At 37.8% G+C, this 26,333-nt stretch overlaps 2 protein-coding genes across 2 annotated transcripts in view; one reads left to right on the top strand and one right to left on the bottom strand.

Moving 5' to 3' along the window:
- The window catches only part of DOCK2 (dedicator of cytokinesis 2), a 160,305-nt gene that overhangs the window by 82,132 nt on the left and 51,840 nt on the right, over positions 1-26,333 (bottom strand). The window contains exons 26-27 of the mRNA XM_030957232.1: positions 21,908-22,056; positions 15,339-15,431 (exon numbers count right to left, since the gene is read on the bottom strand). Coding sequence (XP_030813092.1) covers positions 15,339-15,431; positions 21,908-22,056 — 242 coding nt within the window. The remainder of the gene's footprint in view (positions 1-15,338; positions 15,432-21,907; positions 22,057-26,333) is intronic.
- On the top strand, positions 46-8,270 carry INSYN2B (inhibitory synaptic factor family member 2B). The gene is made up of 3 exons (XM_030957233.1): positions 46-1,914; positions 4,590-4,664; positions 8,039-8,270. The coding sequence occupies exons 1-3, from the start codon at positions 548-550 to the stop codon at positions 8,223-8,225; spliced, it is 1,629 nt and encodes a 542-aa protein (XP_030813093.1). The 5' UTR covers positions 46-547; the 3' UTR covers positions 8,226-8,270.

Here is a 26,333-nt window from a genome sequence, read left to right on the forward strand (position 1 = left end):
GTTTCAACAGGACATTAAAAAGATGGCTGAGGAAGAAAAACTATCCCTAAAGAAAGCAATTCTGTTTGGTATTAATGGATATATTCCATCAGTACAACTATGCATCAGAAATGAAAATGCCCCCAGATGTTATTATGCTTGTTTAGACAACATGCAAATAAAACACATGTGACTGGTCCATCAGAAAAAAAAAGAGCTGGATCCCTAATGGAGAGCTGCTGTCAAATGAGAACCTCCAGGAAAGCCATAGACTCAACTTTACCTTTAAATTAGTTCACTGAAACAGCCTGTTGCAATTTTGTAATACAAAGACCATGTTAGCTGCAGGTAAAAGGATTTCTGCGTTCCCAAGCTACAAAAAAATCTTTCCTTAAATTTTATATTTAATTTATCTTAGTTTTGGTCTAATCAGCAATTAAATTTGAAAGAGGATCCCTAAAGAGAACATGCCAGTTGAAAATATGCATAATAACAAGGAGAAGAATGCTAAGCTTCGGGAGTAAGAAGTTAATTTGTATCTTAGGAACAATATTAACATACAGGTCAAATGTCAAATGAAATGGGTCGTAAAGAAACACGTTACTTACAGACTTTAAATTGTGATTCAATGGCCCAGCAAAACATGAAAATGAGACCAGTGCTCCTAAAAAGGAACAGTCTGGACTCAGCAGATTTTCTGAGGCACCCCCAGCACCGCAGGACCAAATCCCAGCAGGTGCGCTTCAAGGATGATGGTGTCAGCACCAAGGCAGAGCTGGAGGCTAATCCTGCCCCACACACAGCACTCACTACTGGCAAAACAGAAATATTTAGGGATCACAATTTTTTGCTAACTCAGTCTCCAACTTTTCCAAGGGCTCACAAGGGGCTTCGGAATATTGCCATACAAACTTCTCCCAGCCTCAGGAAACACTTCCCTGTTTTTAAAAGGAAAAAGCTGACAGTAAGCAAATCACTGACAGAAATGCCAGCAGAGCCTGCAAACTCTATCCAGGTAAATGGCAACATTTGTGAACCAGACATTCTGTCCTCAGAGCTCTGCTACTTGAGGATAAGTCATCACTTGGAGGATGGATGCAGGAACAGTGAGGTGGGCTTGGGTCAGAGATCATCAAAAGCACAAAGCAATGGACCGAGGTACTCGGGGGATTTCTCAGAATCAGACAAGACAACTGCGTCCACACAGGTGCCTGAATACATTCATGTGAGTTTCCCACAAGACAGAAACGTTCCCCTGGATGCACCAGACACAACCACAGCTTCAAGTAATTCACTGCATGCTTCTACTGTCATCAACAGCCACGAAAGTCATGAAAACAGCACACTGTCATCTGATTCTGACAGAGCAGAGCCTTGCCTGAGCAACTCTGGGAACTGCAGTGAATGTACCCCCCCCTCTGCTGCTCCTGAAGAGCAGAAAAGTGATTCTGAGCTGCCTGCAGCCAGCAGAGATGCCAGCAGTAAGGAAGCTACTCCACTGTCGCCCCCATCAAACCACAGCTCATCTCCTTGTTTCCTCAGAGAGTGTCACCAGGCAGGAGAGCACAAGCCAGGTTCCAGCTGTGTGACAATCCCAAGTGATGATCACCCACCAGTGTCAGTGCCCAGCAGCAATGCATCAAATCCATGTAACACTGAAATCCAGAACAATTCCACCCAGTCAGATGTTTCCCAGTGTAACAGCTGTGCAGGAGGATTTCACACAAAGTCTTATCCGCCAAGGAATGAAGTAAACCCGCAAAGCAACAAAGAGATTAATGAAATCAATCAAATTCACTTGGCACATGGAGAACTCTGTGCCCTACAAGGCAGGCTGCAGTCTGTAGAGGAATCCTTGCAGTCCAACCAGGAGAAGATTAAAGTCCTTTTGAATGTAATCCAAGACCTGGAAAAATCCAGAGCCCTCAGTGAAGGGTATGGCTCATTTTTAATATTAGTCATTCATCAGAAGTGTAACGTAGATGTTAGCATTCTTTTAACCTTTGCTGCTGAAAAACACAGCTCTTCTGATATTTAAAGATGAGTTTGCAAAAATGTATCTTACACCCTTTTTGTGATGTTTAGGCCTCAGCAGAGAAGAAAGTCCCTTTATAGCTTGGCTTTAGCTGACACTGCCGTTACAGAATCCAGTGCAAGACCCAGCTTAATAACTCCCTTTCTTATTTAGATTTAGGGTGTTCAAAGCATGGAAAGGTCAGACACACAAGGAGTGCCAGACTGAGAGCTAAGGACAGAGCACGTGAAGGCTGTCAGCAAGAACTCACTTCAGACTCTCAGGTTTCAGAGTGCTCCCTTCTCACCCCCATAACAATGTAAAAACCCTGTATTTATCGTCACTATGGTGACACAGACTGTGCCAAGGCTACAAGCAGTATTCATGCATTATTATGCATTATAAATAATAATAATACCATAAATGCAACTAACATCTAAAGACAGGACAAAGTTAAAATAGAATTTTAAATATTTTTATGCTCAAAACAGGTTTCAGAATATCCTAGTAAAGCTTCCCAAGCTATCAAAAGCATCTCTTTTAGTAATTGCATCTAGGACACACTTTAAAGTTCTGTTTTGTTATAAAGTAGCATATCCTTCAAACAACTTATCTTTGAAAAACTCAGAAACAAATCAAGGGAATAGAGGTTCCATTTCATTTTTTAAAGAAAAAAGAACATGAAGAGATTATGCTACCATAAATTTAGTCTTTAGCACAGGCATCTCATGCATGTAGATAAATCACTTATGCGTGCAAAACTGCCCTCCTTATTCTATAATTAGATCCTGTGTATCAGCTGGATTTACTGATCACAAAAATGACCAGATCAGGTAATATTCCACATTTCCACAAACTGTGCAGACACCACAAGAAGGAGGCTGCACTGAGGGTTTTGTGCAGGTGCAGCTGCAGAAAGAGCCCAGAGCACAATACTGCTGTGCTCACACCACATCCCTGTGCACATGCCCTGTGCATCAGGGCTCTGCCCCTGGTCCCATGTGGGCAGAGCTCTCAGGATAGAACTAACAGAGGCCACAGCTTTATATACTCCAATTTTCTTACACCTTCTGAAAAAAAAAAAAAAAAATCTATTTTGAAGATTTTTTTCTTTTCCTAAGTATTGTCGCTTGGAATTGAAGTTCACTTGTATTTCTGTTGAATAACATTCTAACTCACAATTCAAATAAGAATTTACACTCATTAAAAAATTTAGAACTATATCTATCAGATTAGTATTTGGTTTTAATTCATACATATTACCTTTTTTATCTGGAAACATTAACTGGTAATGGCCATCTGGCTGTTAGCATGAAAATACTTTCCTTAGCTTCCACTGTGCTCACATAAATTCCTGTTCTATCTAACATTTTCTCCATACAATTCAGCTCTTCCCTCAGTGTTACATACCCTCTCTCTGAGGCTTGTTCCATATGATTTTCTAGCACCAAATTTGTGACAGCCAAACACAAGAGACAAAATGCACATAGACAGACTAACAGCAAAAATGCAAAAAAATATTTACAACACTCCAAACCAAAACTTCAGGTAAGAGGCAAGATTGGAGGCAGGCATCCAAGTATGTCTCAGGCCTCAGCAGTCATTTCTCTGTTATAATCTTCATCCAGACACCACCTGACTGTGTTTCCACAGAAAGGGACAGAAAAGAATAGCCACTCCTTCTCCCCTGCATACAGCTCTCTAGGGGAGAACCTGAATTTCAATTATGTTTGTGAATGAGCCCATAGCAAAGACTAATTTGCAGTGAAGCACAGTCAGATTATCCAGCAATATTTATAATCCATTTCTGTTCAGTTACCACGTGGTTGAAAAGAAAAAAAATGTCAAATATTTGGAAGCATCTCTCTGAGATTCAAAGAGAAGCTTCAATCCACCTTGGTAGATTCACCTCACAGTGACACTGAATATTCCAAGCAATTTCATTGATAGCACAGCAACACACATGAAGAGCTCCCATTTCTCCCAAAACAATCAGAAAATATTTTGGGACCAACTCCCCTAATTCAAATAAAATTGGTTAAATATAAGTGTTACACTTTCTTCAGATGTAATGAGTCACCAATCTCAACCTGTTTCTAATGCAGGTCTCTCCATCATAAAAATCTTTCAGCTCTAGTTGGTCTTAAGCATGAAAACTCACTTTTCTTGTTTCCTCAACATTACAAATTTGTAACTTGCCAGCAGTAAAAATCTGACTTGGTTATACTCAAATAAGAAACATGAAAAGGGAAGACTGGAAAGCATAAGGACAGAGATCAGGCTGATTCAGCAAATTGCATGGGTTTTCAAACACATGAAAGTGTGTTAGAAGCAGTCTCATGTCTAAGTGTTTTCATAACAAGTATTCATACCAGAACCAACAACCAGAACTCTTAACAGCATGAGGTGGAAGAGGTCAGGACAAGGCTCACAGGGTTTGGTGTGTTTAAAGAAACCTTCCAGCTTAGAATTTGGTACTAGAATTTTTAGTTGAACTAACAGAAGTGGTGAACAGAATGGCTTTTGTTCATAAAGACCTCAGAGCTCTGTTATTGTGTCTGTAACTCCGCATCTCATGAACTGCTGTCTGTTCCAGGAGGAACTTCTACCACACTGGGCAGGACCTCAACAACTGCAGCACCTGCCAGAACACGGCGTGCATCATCTACAGGTACCCTGCTCCCCCCCAGCTGCACAAAACACTGCTTTGCTCACACCTGTCAAATGTCTCAACTGTTTTTAAGAACCAGTTTTTTAAAAAAGACTAAAAGTGGTCTGTATGAGGTGTTTGGTTTGTTCCTCAAGTAGAAAACAATTCACAGTGGTGGTAGCTGAAAGCAAAGGGGGACTGGACATGGGAGAATTCAAACAGAAATTTCCCTCTAAAGTTTCACAGTGTTATTACTGGCATGCTTTGAAGGCCTGTGATGCCATTTCTGATGCTGGAATTCCTCTGTGTGGTATATTTTCAGAACTAGGGTTTCTGTAATAATTTTAGATCTTGGAAAAGCTAAACTCTCAGTTCTCTGAATGCCAGTGGGCTACAGCTACAGTTCGTGTTAACCTGCAAAACAAACCCAAAATTCCCACATTTTCACCTCAGCTGTTATTAATATCACAGAGTGCAATTTGATTGTAGGCTACTTCAGATTTAAAGTGCAGTTTATGCTAAGCTCTTATGGCCAGAAAGATTTCAGGGCCGTGTTCTGGGAGCTGCACATGTTTCAAACGCTGTGTCTGTACAAACACACTCTAAGAGCCTTCAGCTGTCCAGACATCAACCCTAAAGCCAGCAGGTACAAAGTCTTGCTTGTGCTGCACATGTACCTTGTCCACTCAGCAAGGGAATTTATAAAGACATTATCCAGTCTCTGCAAGCTCAGTTTCAAGGCAGAAACCCCACAGCTTGGGTTACTTGATTACATTTACAAAAATAGAGTAAGAGAATTTCTCCTTGAGGCTGAAAGTTTTTCCTTCATTTCAAAGAACATGGCAGACCATTATCTTCAACAGTTTGTAATCACTATAACTTTAATTTTTTTAACGGAAATAATTAATAGAAAATACTTACATGGAAGTGTTTTTCACACTGCACGTTCTGCATGAACCAAATTTAATGAAGAGCTTAATGAACTAGACACAGCACTGGAACCTATTGTTCAACATGCAACTCAGTCCCACACTGATGTCCTAAACCTCTGGTAATGAAATTTCCAAGTAATTAACATGTCACAAATTAAACACCACAACTCCTCTGAGACAAAGCTGTAGGTCTTCTTCACAGCCCCCTGGATACACTGGGAAGTTATATGACCTATCCAAGAGCACAGACTGTATCCAAGAAAAAAGAAAAAAAGAGATTTCCTTCACTTGATCATGGTCTCTGAACAAAAAATCTCTGTGTATTTTATGGGCTAGACATGAACAGGTCACTCCCCAGAATTTATATACAGAACACCTTGCCTTCTCTCTTTGCAAAAACACCCTGTGTTTCTAAGTTTACATGGTTTCAGTGCAGGATGGATCTTGAACAACAAGCACCATCATTCAAAGGAAAGAACAGAGGAAGTAAGAAAAAACTCAGGGGTCTTTTTGATTTACCAGGTAGTTTGCAACAGTAATGGTGCCTGGAGGCTCACACTGCAATGATTAATAGAACATGTGCAGAACACAGGTGATCTAAAAAGTTCCTACTTTTAAGAGACAAAGAGGAAACAGTAAGGAAACAATAGTTTTTGATTTACAGAGGTGTTCCACAGGATGTGGTTATGAAAGAAGCATTCTGAGTGACTAATATTTGAAGTTCATTAGCCAATATTCTGAAAGAAGCAATTGTCAGTGTTTGCTCCAGACAAACACGTGCAGTTCCTGTGTTTTATGTGGCCTGAAATGTCCATGCAAGTATTTTCCCCTAAGACAGCATCACAGCTGTGATTAAAATCAAGTGTTTTACCTTGCCCCCAGTTTTCCTGTTCTTAAACAGCCTCGCTCCTCAGTGCTGCAAGCCCTGCACATGCAGAGTGCTGGGTTGCTGTCACTGAACCATCTTTATCACACAATCCCTGACTCAGACAATGCATGAATCTCACAGAAATCCCCCTGTGGATTACACTGATCACTAAAGTCATAAAGAGCTTTTCAGCCTAACAGTGACTGTAAATTTGGCTTTATTAACTACCCAGCAGGGATTCCAGGCTTGAGATTTTCCATCCAGGTCGTGTAATAGAAATGTTTGTATTGTAATAAGCAAATGCAAGTAGCAACCCAAGCCAGTTATCATGGGCAGTATTAAATGAAGACTGAATTGACCTCTTGCCTCTGGAGATGATATCTCCAACATTAAATTAAAAACTCTAAAGAAGGGTGGAGAAAAGGCACATGAGCAGATGCTATCCTTACATGTTCTATAAACCCAACATTTCATTCTCCAGCACCTGTGATCTGTGAATATTGAAAGATATTAAGTTACAGTTTTCATAATAAGCTGATAAAATGCAAGAGGCACTGATTTTATATCACTTCTTTCTGCTTTTTTTTAATATTTATTATGCATTGCCTCTTGTTCAAGAAATCCTTCTACTCTTTTCTAAATGAAAATTATCCCCCTGCTTTCTTTTTACCCATTGAGTGATATTATTTCATGAAAACCCCAAGACAAATGAATTAAGGGAAAAAATCTTCTAGTTAATTTCAACATACTATTTAATGTTGCTTATGTATTTTATATAAAAATACAATTTAAAGTTTTTACTAACTTTACAGATTTTTTCTGATCTGTGCCAAAATCAGCTTCAGGGCCTTGAAGTGCCATCCCAACCCCCTTAAATAATGCTCTTTTCCTCCCATCATGGCAAATACAACCTTTCCACTCTGCCCTAAAGCCTTCACAGCAGACACAGCTCACTCTCCTGCCTGGAAGAGATGATTGAAACAAGGAAAATGCACACAATACTGCTTAAACCCTGTCCACACTGGCACTTTTGAACCTTACATTTATTTCAATGCACTCATCTGCTCTTATCTAATTAACATCTTGGCTCTTGTTTGACATCAATAATAATTAGGGTTTTCAAGTGAGGAAATGAGTTCTACTTTCCTCTTAACTAACACCACTTATCTCAAAGACTTACATACTGTTTAATTTCATACGTTTTTGTTCCTAGCCTTTGTCCTAGTGGGAGACATTCACATTTAACAAAGTTAAGCATGTGAGAGCTTTTAATTACAAGCACATGACTGCTAGATTATGGGATCAAAATCTGACCTTTGAATGAAATGTATTGAAAGGGCATCCTGGTACATTTTCATTTTTGTCCCATTGCTTTGGGCACAAGGTTGAATTCTTAACTCACTTAAAGGAACATTTTTCACTCAAAGAAAAAAAAAGAGGGGAACTTATTTTAAAAGGAACAACCCCTTAACCCCTTGCGTTTACCCCAGGCTGAATAACACCAATTATTCTGATGAGGGAAGCAGCCTTTGACATGTTCTTTGAAGGGGGAATTTCTCACTTACTAGCATAGGTCTCTAATTTTTTTTCCGTAGTGTAGAATATGACTTCAGACAACAAGAAGGAAGATTTCATCAGATTTTGAAAACACTGGACAATGCAGAGCAAAATGCAGCTTCAGCTTCACCTCAGAAGCCACCACCTGATCCTCCAGCTCCCGAGAAAAAGGAGTTAAGGAGAAAGACAAAAAAGGTGAAAAGAAAATGCTTCTGGTGGATTTGACTTCCTCATGCATCCTTTTACATTTCAAAAGACACTAAAACAGAAAGAGCTTGAGAGCACACACCTGAAAATGTGCTATTATGAAATCACAAAGGTTAAGAATGGTTAATTAGAGTATCTGAAAAATCAAAATAATTGAATTTAATTAAATTATCTCACTGAACAAAGGTGCATGAAGATACTATTTTCAAGAAAAGAAATGGATTCTTTGAAAAGGAAGTTCTCTTTTTTTTCCAAGGACACTTTCATATGCTTTGTAAAGACCTTTTTTTCAACTTTCCAAAAATAACAAGGTTCAAATCTCTACTTTAAAAAGCAATGGTAGACAAAGCTAAGCATGTCAGCCAGCCTTTATTTCCCATTTATAAGTAACATTGACTAAAAGTAAAAATGTTCATCAAGCTTTGAACAAACCACATTATCAAGAACAAATTCAGGGAAACCTAAATTGTTCAAACAAATCTCTCCTCAAAGGAGACAATTATAATTGTTTCACATCCCCACTGAAATATTTTTGTTGCTGTCATCTAATATTAAACAGCAAACAAAAGAATTTCAGGTTAAGTTTTAAGTCTATACTTTTCTCTGTTTGTTATAAAAAGCCACCATTTAGAAGTCATTTAATGGACTTCTCTGAAAAGAACTGGGGAGTTGTAAAACCAGAGAATGTCCCAGTAACTCTTGTCTTAAACCCCTGCTCAAGCAAGGTCCAGTTCAGTGAATTTGAGTTCTGAGTATCTCCAAGGATAAGAATCCTCAGTTCTTGGGGAAGGCTCTTCCAGGTTTTCCTAACACCTGATCTGAATTTCCTGCATTCTGATTGCGCCCATTACATCTTGTTTTGTCCAAGCACACCTGCAAGAAGAGCTACATGGATCATGAGACCTCTCTCCTACATCTCCACCACTAAAAGACTGAACAAACCCAATCTTCATTGCCTCTCATCTCCCATGCTGCAGCCACAGCCATCCTGGTGGTGTGACTTGATGTCTTTCATACACCTGGAAGCCTAAAACTGGACATGATCCCTCAGATGTCATCACCCAATTGCTGGAAAAAGAGGAATTACTGAATTACTGAATCATTTGCCCAGTCTATCCATTTAAGACCTGTATTGCTGTACCAAAATATCCTGAGATTTTTTTTTTGCCTTAAGATGTAAATTAATATATGATAAAAAAATGGAACATAAAAATAATATTTAGTGAACTGATCTGTATTGCACAAAAAATATATATATATATGCTGAAAAGATTTTATCAAATGTCAATGCAGCTACTTCTTTCCTCCAAAAACACTCAAGGTACCATTAGCACAGGGTGTGCCAATGGAACCCAATCTATGATTGGTGATCCCATTATTTTACTCATGAAAACATGGTCACCTTTCATATGGGGGCAGGGGGGAGAAGGTTTTCCAAAGTAAATTGAGTGGAATGTACTGCAGACCTTTTCTTAGAAGTGGCCCTGGTTCAGGGTATTCATAGATTAATCCCTGCATCTTATTTTTCTAAGTAATCCTGTATTAATTGTGCAATGTTAGTTTTAAATGTCTGTACACTTTTTGTACACTTCTGTGTTCCTTGAATTCCTAGGGTTAATTACACATTTGAAAATACATTAAAAAGAATTTTGCACAGAAGAATTTTGTCTGGAGGAACTAATTTCTTTATAAAAAGAATCTTTAAGAAGAAAATTTGCACTATGCCATGGCTTAATTTATCAAAATTCTGAAGGATTGACACTAAAAAACCATTTTCATGTTAATTTCAGTTAGTACAGAAATTACAGGAACAAAACTGTTGTTGTTTTAGAGGCTTTTCAGAAGGAAATTATTTTTTTACTAATGTCTTTAGATGCTTTTAGTGAGACAGAAAAGCTCTTCAATAATAGGTTTTGGCTATAAAAGAGGTAAGAATTAAATGACTCCATCAGAACACATCACTGTGTTACACTCAAGCTCTGCTTGTGCTGCTGTGCCAACAACATTCCTTCATTGCTTTAGTATTTATAATTGATGCAGTGAAGGATTTATTAGTGTATAAATTATTCTTGTGCATTAAAATAATACTTTAAGACCAATATCCCCTGTGGTAATGTATAATAATAAGCAACACCAAGAGCTCTAACACAAGTAAAACCAGCAAGATTTTTTTTTCTGTATTGAACCTAATTTTACTAATTTATGATACAAAAGCCATCATTTTGCCTTTGTTTTTGTTGACAAGCACAAAAAGTGCTCATTTCAAGCTATCTGATTTTGGGTTTGCCTACATAAGGCATACGATGCTTTCAATTTATTTTCAAAGGATCCAGATCATTTAATTTAAACAAACCACACCCCTTTGGTTCACCACATAGCACCAATCAATTCCTGGGGTCAGGAGAACCATGCAAAACAGAAACACTCTTTTTAGTTTAACAAAGTCCAACCAAAGGTGGTTACAAGTAAGGCTCTAAGTCTTATGACCTGAAGAAACATCAATACTCATAAAAATCGGAAATACACTGATTTAAGTGCTAAATCTGAAATACTCTGATTTAAGTGCTTACAGGTTTCATATTTTAATGTCTGAGCTTGATGGGATTCAGAACCATAATCAATCTTTAATCCTTAACCTCCCAGTCACAATTAGCTTTTGTTTTCCAGTTTCCTGAGTTGGTGGTTTCTGATTTCTCTCAGTCAGTAAAGTCTGGACCATGCAGGTGTGGATGTGAAATTCTGTTTGTGACCTGTGCCCCCAGGGCAGCAGGGAAGCTCAGGAGGTTTCCAGGCCAGCCAAGCCTCAGCCCTGCAGGAACATCCACTTCTCTCTCAGCCTTCCTCTGCCCAGAGTTTTCAAACTCATCCCCTTAAGGCATCTGTTTTCTGGACAGAAATATGGAATTTCAGTGCTTTCTTGCAGGGAGGTTTTAGCCCCAGCCATCCCCACAGTGCTTGACACTCAAAGTTTTCTACAATCAAACACGAGAGAGAACATTGGAACAAAAGGTTTTTGTCCTACTAAAAGGTGGTGAGGAGGTGTCAGTGGTGGATACAGGAACAGAGAAATGCTGCTTAGCTGCTGTTTTGTTTAGATTTTCAAATGTGCATATCTTACTTAGCAACATAAAATAATTAAAATTTAAAGCTTTGTAACACACAACTGGAGAATCTTGGCTATATGAAAATATGATATGAAAGCATTGGGGGTTTTTATTATTTAAAATATTAAAACTTTTAATTGTTTTAAAATATTTAAAATATTTTTAAAAATTAATTGTTTAAAAATATTTAAAAATATTTTATTAACTAATTATCAATTCCTATAGGAAATAAAAAAGTACCAGATACACACTACACAATTTATAGTGTGAGGATTGGAAGAGCAGTAGAAATTGGCAGACTGTTGGAAGATAAAAGTACTGGCTACAGAAAATTTCCCTAGTTTCCAAAATTACAGCATAATTCCTAAAACCAGCTCACAGAGCAGGAAAGAAATGTTAGAAATACAAACACATTTCTAAATAAAATTTTAAAAAACCACACAAACCTCCCCCAGGCTGTCAGAAAATCCCACCAAAAAACCCAAACCACAGCTACTTGATGGCACTTGATTACAAAAATATTGTGACTTCCTGAGAAATATATATTTAAATGATCTATGCTGTATATAAAACATTGCACAGAATTCAGTATATTCCAAAATTACTGTATTTGAAATTGTTGTTCTAGGGAGTCAAACTAACCTTCTTTAAAAATTAAAAATGTATGAATAAAATACTGATTTGTCTCCTGTAACAGCAGTTTGTGTAGGGCTTCTGATGGTTCTGTGCACTAAAATAATCCTGGCAGCATAGACACATCTTCCTAATGGCACTTGATCTCTAATGTATGTTTTGTATATTTCTAGGCTCTTTAAATGTGATGTTATCTTTTGCAATAAAATATTTTTTATTAGGTTTCAGGAGTCAATTAATAATAAACAATGCTTAGATTACAAAGCAAGGGAACAATTATTCTTTGGGAAAAGAAAAATGAATAGAAAATTACAAGCATGTCTTGGATTCATTGTGCAGCATTTCCAAATAGAGCAAGGATGTCAATTTGAATACCAAACAAAAAAAAGCTGTAGCTTTTAGCTAGACCATGAGTATATTTGATCATATCAAATTCTCCAACCATGGCAGCTCTGCAAATAGTTTCTGTGGTCTTCGCTCTAGAGTAGCTCTGCTTAACAGAGTTCACAGATTTCTTTTGGGCAAAGTTTTATTTGCACAATATTATGTATAAATACTGTCTAAAAACATCTCTGTGTAGCATAGCTACACTGACTTCATCATGTTAAACTGATATTGTGAGCAAAATCAAGTTTGGAAGTACTAAATGAAACCTTTAAGGTGCATATGGTGGATTTGTGATATTTCTATTTACCTAACCAGGCCAAGAATGAAACAAGTATTTTTGTGTTCTACATGGTTTATGAATTTGACTTCTATAATTCCTGTAGGAGGACTTCACTGCATGACAATGACCTTTATCTACAAGTCTAAATCTGATGAAATATTCAAGGTAAAGCTTGAATAGCCAGTTTCAGACAATAAACTTGTCCCTCTTCATGAAAGTATAGATGCACTTCTACAACTACAAACAGTCAAGGTTTTGTGGGGTTTTAAGAGTGAAAACAATGAAGCAGCTGTTAAAGCCTTCAGCTGCTAAAACACCACGCTGAAGGCAAGAATGGCATTTAACTAAGTCTTCCCTGCAGTAGCTGCAGAGAGCCAAATTACCTTTCCACCACCACCTCCTTCTCCTGGGGAGATTATTTCTTTCTGAGCCTGACTCTTCTCAGTAATTACACTAACACAGCTCCCAGCAGGCACTTACCAGCTAAGCCCAAGGCAGAACCTCCCTTTCCCTTCAACTGGCATCACAGCACAAAAAGATCCAGGCAACTGTAAACCCAGATCTCTGCCAACAAGCTAGAAGATTGTGAAAAGAACACCTGAATATGAAAATTAACCCGCTTATCCCTGTCAGAAAGCAAAAAAAAAAACCCTTCAGGTAAACCAAATCCAGTTATCTGTCAGGTGCAAGGCATTTAAACTTGTAAGGAATTACAGGCACTGTAAATTGTAACCATTGTTCTTATCAGTATAAATCAGTGTTTGCATTACTTTCCACAGCATTTTCAAGTTATAGTAAAAGACACTGCAGAAGTTAATAAAAACACTTGCAATGTTCACAAATACAGTAACAGATTTAAAACCAAAAGAATAACCTCCTGTCCTCCTAGAAATGATAGATTTGGCCCCATTTGAAATGTCACTTGTACCTGTATAACCTCAGCTGCACAGTCCAGCTGCACAAACTCCACATGTCTCACCTGTCCTTGCAGAATTCCCCACAATTTCAGCGACTTGAGCTCATCTAAGCATTCTCCAGGACATAATTCTTGACTAGCTGCTTCCTTTTGAAAAGATCAAGCATTCAGACTTTCACAGTAAGATTGACCTTCTCAAAAATGTTAAAGCAAACCTGAAAATTAACTTGGTGAACTAAAGTAGCACACGGAGCATAGTAAAAGCTTCTTTTGCCAGTTCTTTCTGAATACAAAAGACTTTTGTTCGTTAAAAACAATTTATTTGCATGTGAAAGGCTATTTTGTTAAGTGTTACTTCAGCTGTAGAAAATGTAGCAATTTATTGGAATACCCCTTTGAAAAACCTCTAAAATGTCCAATATACACATATGCAGAGATGCTCATAGCATAATTAGAAGCAAGGGAATGACATTTCAAAATTCACACTGAATTTGTTCTTTTCAGGTTAAAACAGCTGAAAAAATTACAGTAGATGGAAAGGGGGAAAAAAAGAAACAGATTTTCCAAGCCATTTCAATTTACTGTAACCAGCTTGTTTCCTACTGGTTTCCTAATGGATCTTTTATGCAGGATTAAGACAGCTTCATTTTGCTTTTTCATGTGCTGTTTATGGTATCCAGAAGTACTCCTTAACAGACTGGTTAGGTCACGCACAACACTTATCATGCTTTCCTTGTACAGAAAACATTTTCCAACACTCTAGAGAGCTGTAAGGGTCACTGGTCTCTGTTTCAAACCATTTCCTGTTGTGCCCATGGATGTGCCCGAGGGTTCCACATGAACAGCACCAGCCTGGAGTTCAGATAAACAGCTACAGAACTCAGATAAACAGCTACAGAGATGGCTCAAACCTGCTGATGTGCCACCAGGGAGTTCAAAGCACCCATTGGCAAATATTTCCTCTGAGGAACTCAATTAGTCTCCTCAATTATTAGGAGTCTAATCATTAGGAGGCACACATGCTCTGGCTGGCAATGATCTAAAACTGTTATTTTCCAATAGAAGTAAACAGGGAAACACAGGACATTTTAAAAGGCATAAAATGTATCTCTTGTGGCCAAAAATCATCAAGTAAATGATGCTATGATTTTGTAGAATAAAATAAATCTCCAAAGACAAACCATTAAAAAGCATCTTCCCATAAGTGAACAGTCTGAAGGGCAAGCTCCATATTCCCAATGAATTCCTTGCATTCTCACAAACAGTCTAAATCCAGAGGAGCACTCAGGAGAGGTGTACTTAAATCTGAATAAATTGCAGAATCTGTTCTCAAATATAACTCTAAAATCATGGAACGTTCACAAAAAAATCTCAGGTGAGTGTTTAGTGCCAGCACATGCCCAAATACTTTTTTATAGTTTTGCTTATACCAGTTCACTTTAGATTTGTAGAAATACTCTTTTCAATGTCTTAAACCATGTCCTTTATGCAGGTTTGCAAAACTTTCTTCTTTTTTGCAAATATCAATTAACTTTCTATTTCTCATTTATTCTCTTAAAGAATGCTCAAATCTTACAACTACACTTCAAAAAACTGTGACTGCAGTGTCACAGCTGAATGAAAACAAAAAGTAAAGCTTGAGACTTTTTAAATTAAAAAAGTAATTCACAAGGAATTAATAATATATTCACAAATATATTCACAATATGCTATATTTTTTCAATAATTCACAAATGCTATATTTGCATTTTTTCCAGGATAACTATAAAATGAGTTTCAAAGCATTGAAAATGCATTAAAATATTACTCACAATTAATGGATCTCGTCCCATGGTAATAACAGTTCTGTTCACTGTGCGTAGTAGCTGCACCATTATTTCTTGAATGTGGTGATAAGTTGAAGCCTGCAAATGAAAACATCAGAGTTTTGATATTAAAATCATATCTCTTTGAAAAGTAAGAAGAAACCAATTATTTCCATTTTGACAATTCAAGTTGTACAATGTAACAGCCCTATTGAAAGAGTAACACTAATTCTTCTTGCTCACTCTGCTCCTTAATTCCAGCAATTTCAGTGGAATACTTGTGTCCAATGTCAGCCCAATCTACTTCACAGCTGTCTTTTGTTTCAAACAGTCACTTCCCATTTCTCACTCAAAGGACTCCTGTTCTCCCCAGAACTGAGCAGTCTGTAGCCTAAACCTGGTACAGTTAACTTAAAGCAAATTCTCTCATTGCTCCCCACGTCTGTCAGTGCTCTCAGAGCAGGCTGGAGCTCAGGAATGTTCTTAGCTGGCAGTCACAAATACAGAGTTATTAAAGGAGAAAGTTGTCTTCATTTACCTGGGCTGCTCTGGGAGGGCACAAACTGGACACAGCTGGCCCCAGTTCTGCTCTTGTAGGCTGAAGGAGGTTTGATTATTTATTCTAAAACCCTGAGCAAATGGGAATGACATTCTGTTCACCAGTTTCAGTGACTTTGATCACTCAACAACTTGGGAAACCAGCATGCAACAAGAAAGAAAAAGCCTAAGCAAATTTCTAGTAGAAAAGGATGTTTAGTTTACACCAAGACCCTTATTTAATGTCAGAAATAGCATAGAAAGAACACCACAATCACAGAAGACATGGTGAGCTCTTAATCACATTTCAGGCAGCTGAACCCCAGTACTATCCCAGGAGAAACTGCTTCAGGTCCTGTTTTCCCTGAGTCAGCCAACATCTTCTCCTTTTTCTTTCTCCTACTCTGATTGCTCTGTATCAGGCCACACACCTTGAAACAGGGACCTTCCTCACATCTGGCAATTTATCCACGGTTACCATTTAGTGCTCCTATATCCTTTGACTGTCACAGCTGGGATGGCCACAATACACAGAGTGTCCCCATGCAGTTTCAGAAAGCTTCAATTCACACAGAGTAACATTAGATCACCTCAGAAGGCTTCAAGCATCTGCCCCTCTCGTTCTTCAGCCCAACCCTTTATCCCCCCATGTTGATGCCCTGCCCCTGTGTGCCCTCTGTTCCCTGTGGTGGTTGCTCAGTGCCCCTGGGCACTCCATGGCTCATTGCTGGCAGTGCTGCTCCCCTGCTGCTCACAGCTGTGCCCATGGGGATGGGCCTGGGCCAGCCCCACTCCAATCACCACAAACTCTGTGCTTATATTTGACAATGACACACACAAGCTGAAGTGATCTCCTCGTCTGTCACAGCATTTCACAAGTTGTTATATTCTATAAATGAACAATGTCACAGAATAATTTGTGTTTGGTGTTTCCTTCTTTAAAATTTCACTTTCTCTGGTACAGTCCAATGTTTATAACACAACTGTGCTTGAGAGTGCCTGCAATGAAGACACATTTGCTGTTCTTATAACATTGTGTACCACTATAACTTAAAAAAATATTATCAACAGCCAAGACTGATAAACTATGTAGAAGCACTTAGCAGAGGGATATAATTTGTTCATTAGTTTCCCATTTTTTAAAATTCAAAGATGAGGGCTCATATAATGCAAGTTCACTTTCACATTTCAGTATGTGCTATACCATAATTAGTAACAGTTCAGAACATTGCATAATGAGCTTTAACATTTAGCCCTGACTCCATCATTAAAGATGAGCTCTATTCTTAATTCACAAGTAGCACATAACAAACCCTTCCTGGAAAGACTATTACATATGCTCAAGCACACAAAGGTTATTTTCTGCTGGACCTTTGAATTTCCAGAGAAACATAAGCAAAGGAAATAAAATGAAATAAAATTGATTCTCTATGAAACTAAGACTTTCTTCTTGATATTCTAAGAGACAACTAGGCATTCAATACCGACATTGAGAAATTAACAAAAATTGTTTTCACACATTGTCAATACACAAGATTTCAGCTTCTATCTTACAGCTTCTGGCTTCCGGAGATACTCTAACAACCAACTGCAGTATGTGCTTTTTCAGATCATACTTCTCTTCACAAGGACGACATGGCAAAACCCACCATCACTTGGTTTCAGTCCACTGATTAAGCATAAGATTTTTTTAGGAGCTAAATTAACTTATATCGTATATAAGTGTTCCCTTGGAAAAAAATAATTGTATGATTCCATTTAATTAAATATGGTGATCAAAAATGTTTGTTTTCCCTGTTGTTCCAAAGCGTGGAAGAACCAGAGCTCAGGCTCTGTAGGCAGGTCAGCAGGAGGGAGTGTTCTCACAGAGCTCAAACACTTTCAGGTTCCTTCTTGGGCTGGATGGCACAGCTTGGTACACAGATTAGTTAATTGAAAATCCAAACCAAACAAAATTTCACTCTTTTTCAAAAATATATGTGCAGGTTAAAAGCAGACAGTGTTTGATTTAGCTTTTATCTTCTATTTAAACTACTACAGGACTGGGACAGGAAAAGGAATTCTGTTTTTTCAGAGTCAACCCTCACTTCAGATTCTGATGGAGTGTTCATTTATTTGGACAGTGGCAAACAGGGACTCACTGAATGTCTGTGTTGGAATTAAATTTCACAACCTGTACTTGAGATACCCACTGGGACACACTTCCGTCAATTCATTGCAGCTGTCCCTGCTCTGTGCCCTCCCAAACTCTCACCCAGCTCTGCCCTCCTCCCTGGAGTGGGGCTCAGTGAGAAACACAGGAGGCCTTGGCACTGGGCACTGTTCAGCAATAACTAAAACTTCATTGCTGCATGATCAACACTGTTCTGGTCACAAATCTAAACCATGGCACTGTGTGGGCAACCTCAGAGGAAATGAGCTCTGCACCAGCCAGATCCTGTGTGCTCACTCTCTGGTGCACCCAGTTCTGTAACTTGTATTCCTTCTTTGACACACACACAAATAAAGGCAATATAAAAGGATAACAATTTCTTTTTTAAACCATAACTCATAATCCTGCATTGTTCTGGCTGAAAAGTCTCTGCAGAAACCTTAAGGTAATTGGCCCTGAAAGAACATGCAGAATTCCTGACATTATTCCTTTGAAATTCTCTTTTGCTAAAGCCTTAAGATCCACTGTAAGTTAGGGAAATGCTTAAAAAATTCTTTACAATTCTAAAATGCTTCCAGGCTTGTTTGTTAAACAGCTTAAAATGCTGCTGCTAGCAATTACTGACAATGCACAGAAGAGGAAAAGATTCTTCATCTCTCTTGCACTTATAGTCTTAACCAAGATTTCACTGTAGATTCCAAGAGAAGGCATTTACCATTACATCTAATTTTGTAAGCACTATAAAGAAAAAAATGTTCTGATTCAAGAAATATTAAAAAATAGCATATATATCAGATTAGAGACAAAGTCACCTCATGGAGGACTGCCAGACTACATGAAGCAAAGTATTGTAAAGAAGCAAAAGAGAAGTGGTTTTAATTAAAACAGAAACAAAAAATCACTGATTTCACCATGACCTTCATCAATGACTTACTTGCAGTTCTGTATTTCACAGGTGCTTGAAGCACAATCTCAAGCTACAAAGCTAATTTCAGACATGATTAAATCAAAACAATGCCATTTATGTCCAAAAGTTGTTTGCTGGAGAGGAATCTTAAAATCAAACCCAGGCATCTCACTGAGACACCCAACAGCGACTGTCTAGTCATAAAAATCAACATACAAAACCAGCACAAACCAGAGATTTTAACAACATGCTGGCTACCTGCAGAACCCAGCAGTGAGGCAGCAGCTGAAGAAAACAGCATTTGAACACAAGGATCTGATGATTCCCATGTTCCCACTCACTAAACAATGTGAGGCACAACAGTAGAGCAGAGCTGGTAATATCAAAATATCCTTTCCTTTGACAAAGAAAACACATTCTTCAAAAATTCAGTAACTACTTCAAAGATCACCTCACAGTATAAATTTTCACCACATGAAACAGAACAACTACTTCTGTTTTTTCTTCCCTGTCCTTTGTGTGCCTTCTATTTCTGGTGACTTTCACAGAATGAATGCAATGCAATGCAAAAATATCAAAGTTAAGTTTCCAAAAAGTTTTGAATACTAGTCTGAAAAAAGGTTTCTCTACTGAGATGAAAAAAACCAGAAGAAATAAGGACAAGACATTGGTGTTATTAATATTGTAACATGATTCTGCTGCTAAAGGCTGGAGCTTTCTCCTCCAGCAGGTCAAACCATCAATTTTCTTAGAAGGAGGGTAAGAAATGGTAGGGAATGAATTGTTGAGTAGAAAACTGCATTCATCTTAGGGTTCAAGTGCAATCCCAGCTGAAATAATTTGGTTAATTCGCAAACCAACTGTCTGTACCTAGATCACAGTGAATAAAGGCATCCTGAAGGACACTACCAAATGATAACTTAGCCATGTGTGAACTCTTTCATTTGCCTACAGGTTAAAAAGTATTTTCTGCTGCAAGGCAAACACAGCCTTGAAACAAGAGTTCTCACTTTAGCTGGAAAATAAACATGTGTGTTACACTCCAGAGAAATCTGTAGTGGTTCTTAAAGAGAAATGACTGTGTGATCCCTGGATGCTGCTGTGTTCCCTTCCTTTGCTCCTCTTTCCTCCTTCAGAGAAGTCATCTTAATAGAAGATTTTCAGTACTGAACCAGGATCAGTGTTTGGTTAAAAAATAAGATAATAATCCATGGATTCCTTTGTCACGGAAGGAAAAAGCAACACATTTGCTGTGGTGGTTATAAAGCCCAATGTTAATGACACATGATTAATATACTCTAAAATCCATATTTTCTCCAACCAGCAGTTGTATTGCCAGAGGCAGGCCAGGGTATGGACTTTCTGCAACAGAAGCATCTGGTTCTTTTGTTGATATCCCAACTATTCTACAATATTTTTATGGAATATGATGCCTTTAGAGGGTTCAGCAGGTTCGGATACCACTGCTGGACTTAAATTCACCCCTGGAGCTTTTCGTCTTATATCAGAAATGCATCAGTATTCACTGCAACACAATCTGTGGGTAATGGTGACCTAAACATCTCAAAGAGAATCTCCAGTCTACTTTCCTTGAAAGAAACCATTGCAGAAATGCCAATTCTGTTGAACAAATTTCAATATATATTTTTTGATGTATGTGTTTTAAATTCTCAGCAATTCTGCTGTTCTGCATAATGTTCTCACTCACACAAAGATGAGCTACAAAACCATATTTTCAGTAGGCTTTAATGAGTCTTTTACATGTCAGCAACGGCTGCTATGGACAGCAACTGTTAAATTCAAAAATAAACTTCATTTAAGTGGTACACACAGAGAAAGTATTACTCCATCTTGCTTTACAACTGTGTTTTACCTTTTAAAGGGTAACAAAACTGGTTACTTTGCATTATAAGCCTTATGAGATGATAGCTTCAATTTTTGCCCTATCATGGCTTCACCATTTATCTTAAGAATTACATTTCAAATTTAAATGTTCCAATATTTCTTTTGTGTCCCCTTGGATCAATCCCTCCTGAACTGCTTAAGTCTAAACCAATGAGGCAAATAGCTCATAATACACATGGAAAGATTGCCCTCTGCAAACTGAAAAGCCTCAGCAGTATCAAAGATTTTTATGAAATCAAGACATATGCTGTAATGATTTCATTTACTAGGAAATGATCCAGGGAGCCACAATGAAAAACTCCCCAAATGACAGCTTGCCTTAATCCAAAGTCTGCAAAGTTTGAACACAGGTATCAGAAAACTACAGCTGAGGAAAAATCAGTACATATTCACAGGTTAAGGTAATTACAACTTTCTTAAAGTAATTCATTATGATGTTTTTTTCAGAATAAATTCCTCAAATTATTGAGAAGTTTCACTGAATAACCTACTGCTCATTTAGAAGTGAGGGGATAAAAAGTCAATTCAACATTCTCTCAAATGAGGAAAAAAAAAGAACCACCCATATGAAAATTTCAGTGTTCCATAATGTCAGAAATCTGATAAAGAAACTACAGTCTCCAAGTGAAATATAGTAAAGAGTAATCTGTTTTATCCAGACATTTCTGAAAGCAGAAACCATACCCTACAACATTTGTACAGTGAAAGGCATTTCAAAACTACAGGGGTTTTAAAAAAGGAGTAAGATGAAATTTGAAATGTATTCTGTATAATTAAAGTAATTATAGAATAATTGAAAAGTTGTGGTTGGAAGGGACCTTGCAAGGTCATGTAGTCCAACCCCCTGGAATGAGCAGAGAGATCTTCAGCTGAATGAGGTTACTCAGAAGTCAATATTCATCTTCAACACCTCAACTGCCCTTTGGGTTGAGTTTATGAAAAATAGGAGAAAAGTTCAATTTGCCACTGACTTGTACTAAATATTTGAAAGAGATTAATCATCATCAATAATTTACTTCCTAATCAGCTCAGGCTTTCTACAGACTTGGGCTCTACATCATCATCAATACTTACAGGGTCTTGACAGCTCAGAACCTCCAGGATGCTATTAAGTAGTTCAACACAGTACGTCCTCTCAGGCACCTGGAGCTGCTGATTCTCCTTCTGTTCCAGTAATTCCCTCAGCTCTTTTGTAATCACAGGAAGCAGAATGTCCCTGCATTCTGAAAGAAAGCAAATTGTCTTAACTACAAATATAAATGAAAGCATATGTGCAAAGAAACCCTCCCTCAAACAGTGAAACACAATATGCTTTAACAGCCATAGTCCCAATGTGGAATTGTTGATTTTTCCAATCATGCCTTGGGAATATTCCAAATTTGTATGGTATTTTCATATATCAAACCCAAAACTTCCTGATAAAAATAATTTTCTTCAGTTAAATTCTGAGCACTGTTCAGCTTATATCAAACATTTGGGGACAAATTACTCACTTACATACAAAACATCTTGAAATTAATTATGTTTAAGTAATGGAGGATTTTAATGTAAGAAAATTACAGTATTTATTAACTTATTTCTGAAAAAAAGACTCAAACAGCAGAAGAGAACTATGTGTATAATTTTTGAAACGTTTCTTCTGAAGGGACATAAAAGAATGCAGACTAAGAAAAGACTCTAATGAAAGACCTATCAAACCTGAGAGCTGTGCATACATTCATCTTTATTTAAATTTAAGGAAGCTGACACAAATACAAAGTTACATTCCAGTCTCACATGTACATTGAGCTTTTGAAACAGAGATGCTTATAGGAAATGTCAGGAGTACAAAATACACACATTTGAAATTACTTGAATGAGAGCAATATCTATCCAGGAATAAAAAAACATAAACCTTTTTTAAAGAATGATTTAGAGCACCTGGACACATAGGGATAAACAAGTGCAGGGTGAAACTTTATAATATGTGATTTAAAACAAGCCAGGGGCTCAGAATCTCCCCAGAATACGGGTGTTAGTACAGGAAAACAGACGGGTGAGAGAAGGAAGAAAAGAAAGAGACAAAGTGAGGGAGAACAGAGAAAGAAAAAGAAAGGAAGAGGGAAAGAGGGAAAGGAATGGAAAGTAGATTATAACTGAATTTTGCAGATGAAGCAACAGAAGTAGTCTCTGCAGATTATTCTTATTTGAAGTAACATCTCCAAGCTACATGAGGCCAAGAGCTTTTAATCATGTCTGAAGAGCAGCATAATTTCTTGCCTCAGAAAGTATCTCTACTCTTGGTAACTATTTCTATAACACTTATTGCAAGCTACAAGACAAATCTAACCCAATAACTAAATTACAAACTCACCAGTGAGACAGCAGTTAAAGAACACATATCAACACAAGACCTGTTTGAACAGCAGCATAAAAATGAATTTCATAGAGCCAACAGTTCCTTTGTGTGCCCAATTCTGCACAGACATGCTGCCTGCACTTCCTGCAGGCCACAGACTCCCCTCTGCAGCAGAAACCAAAGGGCTGCTCTCACAAAACACAGAGTGGAGCCCAGCAGCAGGGGATTCCAGCCCTCCTAAAGCACTTCTGGGTGGGTTTGTGTTCATGGACACAGAGAACCTCCAGAAGTCAGGACTGGCAAATTTGTGGTCACTAACTGCAGACAACAAATGTTATCAGTTTTCTGAAATTGAGATGTAATTCAATACCTAGCAAACACTTGCTTGATTTGCTCATATGAACCGCTTCTAACTAATTGTGACTGCAACAAATGCAGTGCTATTAGCTGAAGCCAAAACTAAACCAAAGAAACATCATTAGCAACAAAAAAAGTTACATGCAATACCTAAAAAATACTGAAATGTGATAGGACCGTTTAAATAAAGGGTTTATACATTCAGTCAACAAATAAGTGCAAGTTATAGAAGAGATTATTAGCTCATTACTCTTGAAAAAGCTACTAAACAAACTTAAGTTCTGTTTTCACTGTTATCTGTGGAAACTGTCCTTCAACAGTCTGAGGTTATCCAGGGGGGAAACAGTTCCCAGTATGATCAGTTCAGAATTTATTCAGATTCTGACTACTCCAAATATATTTAAGCTATATTTTGGATATAGCACTTACTGCTAAGTAAGTTCCATTTAATGGTGCTTAGCAGAAGGACCATAAGTGTAAGAGTCTTACTGAAAGATGGCACAGATTTAGCAGATTTTAAAGTGGATCAGATGACATAAAAAAATGGAATTACAAGCCAAGAAGCAGTTCAGGCTGGATGTAAGGAAAAGCCTCTCCCTCACATGGACAGCCAAGCAGCACAACTAACAGGTTGCACAGTCTGTCCTGGAACAACCTGCTCTGACCTCAGAGCTGACCTCACGCTGAGCTGGAGGATGGACTGGACACATTCCCAGATTCCTTCCAAGTATTCTTCAACTATTCTAGGATCCTAGATTGCCAAAACTGCTAATCAGTGGTAGTGTGGCAGGAGCTTGGCGCACTGCAAATGACCAGCTTATAAAGAAACTACATATAAAAAGAAACTCTATATAAAGATATATATATATATAAACTACATATAAAGAATATATAAACTATATATAAACTACATATAAAGAGACTATAATGAAAACTCAGGAACTGAGCAGAGAAGACAAGGATAGCAAGTACCACAACACAGAAGAAATTTACAGGAGATCCTGAATCCCTGCAAAATGGACAGAGACTGTCAGAAAGTTAGGAACAAAGTTACATATATGCCTGTAAACATAAATAATGACATTTTTGGGGCTTGTCATTTTTTCATCCGTGGACTCAAACATCAAGGTGTCCTATATCAGAAGAGATGATATCAAACTCACTACTCTAAAGACAGATCGATGAAACCCATTTCTTGTCATTTTAATTCCTAGAACTTGCACAGCATCTGTAGTGAGACATAAAAACTGTTTCACATATATTTAGCCTGTATGGAAATACACATAGAGTAAAATTTCTCTTTTCTGGTCTGCTCCATCCCCGTGTTCCTTTGCAGATTCTATGACTGTGTGCAAGACATGCTGAAGGAATGATTCAGCACCAGCTAAACCCCACATTTCTCTATAGCATTGTGGATCCCATACACCAAGCAAACTCTTGGCAGTAAAACTCACCTGCATCCCTCTCCCTACCTGAACTCTGCAGTTACAGCAGAGGTTCTACCCATGGCAACACTTTGTGCCACAAGTTCTCTGCTCTCAACCTGCCCTGTATAAATTACACTTTGAATAAGGATTCATAACTTTAACAATCTGCAACAGACACAGTAACAGCTACAATTAATTCAACATGAAGATGAACATATTTAGACAAACACATTCAACCTTTAACTAATCTGCAATGACATGTAGAAATACAGATTCCAAATCAGCAGCATGTAAGAAATTCAGCTGGCAACTCTTTCCCATAACTACCATTCTTAAAAATAATGCTTGAAAACACTTGCACTTCAAAAGGCATCAGTAGGGACTGCTGTGCTAAGAGGCTGCTCATAACAGTGAAGTTCAAAGTCACATCACATTATGTGACATCTCAGCCACTTTTCACCTCTCACAAGGAAGATGGAAGGTTCTTTGCACATTCCAGTCTCACATCTGCCAGGATAAACATACTTATTGCTCTCACTCCTTCAAAATAATATCCAGCTCAATTTTAAGCTATTAGATGTCCCTTTGAACTGTCTGACAGTTAGCAAATACAAAAATTCCTCTGGGGTAGCTTTCAAAGTTACCAGGAGCAACTGGATAATAAAACCTATACCTAATGAGCTTTATTTCAAAAGCAAAGTAAGAGACTAAACTGAGAAAAGTCATTGGCAAGAGGAATCCTGCCTTCTAGATAAAGTACATTTTTAATTTGTCCTCATATAGAAAATAAATCCCTAGGATTCAAGATAAGTGTTATGGGTATATTAATCACCAATTTACACCTGACTTCCCATGCCAGGGATGCACATTTAATCAATAATCAGGAAACATGGATGAGATCATAACAAGTTACACAAAACACCTTAAAGAGGAGTGGGAGCAAACTATATTGAGTTTAAAACTCCTCCACACCAGCCTTCAGAGGTCACTTAGGGCTTCCTCCCAGAATGCAAAATGCCTGCTGCTGTCTATAACTCATGTAGAACCCACACATGTGTGTTTTAGTGAAAGAATCAAGTCTTTGACATAATTTGTCTCCCATATAGAGCCATTCCATACTCTTTAAACATGGAGAAGGCAGGGCTTCTTGCATAGGCCAAATTTCTTATTGTACTGAGAGAGCAGCTGAGGCAGAAGGCGCAATTGGTTTCCTCCAGCTTTTAGAGCTAATTACTCTGCAAGCTTCAGGAATCCCAGTTGTACTTGGCAATATAAATTAAGATTGGATCCATATTTGATACATACAGAATCTCCTAAAGGACTTAACATATGCAGCTGATCAATTATTTACAGGGTATTTTCAGATGTGAACAATTTT

The sequence above is a fragment of the Camarhynchus parvulus genome, chromosome 13 (assembly GCF_901933205.1).
Source record: "Camarhynchus parvulus chromosome 13, STF_HiC, whole genome shotgun sequence".
Lineage (NCBI taxonomy): Eukaryota > Metazoa > Chordata > Aves > Passeriformes > Thraupidae > Camarhynchus > Camarhynchus parvulus.

What these genes read in the sequence shown, in the direction of transcription:
- INSYN2B (XM_030957233.1), top strand. Translation starts at nt 548, where the DNA reads ATGTCAAATGAAATGGGTCGTAAAGAAACACGTTACTTACAGACTTTA. An exon ending in TCCAGAGCCCTCAGTGAAGG is followed by an intron (nt 1,915 to 4,589) that starts GTATGGCTCATT and finishes TGTCTGTTCCAG; the next exon opens with GAGGAACTTCTACCACACTG. An exon ending in ACGGCGTGCATCATCTACAG is followed by an intron (nt 4,665 to 8,038) that starts GTACCCTGCTCC and finishes TTTTTTCCGTAG; the next exon opens with TGTAGAATATGACTTCAGAC.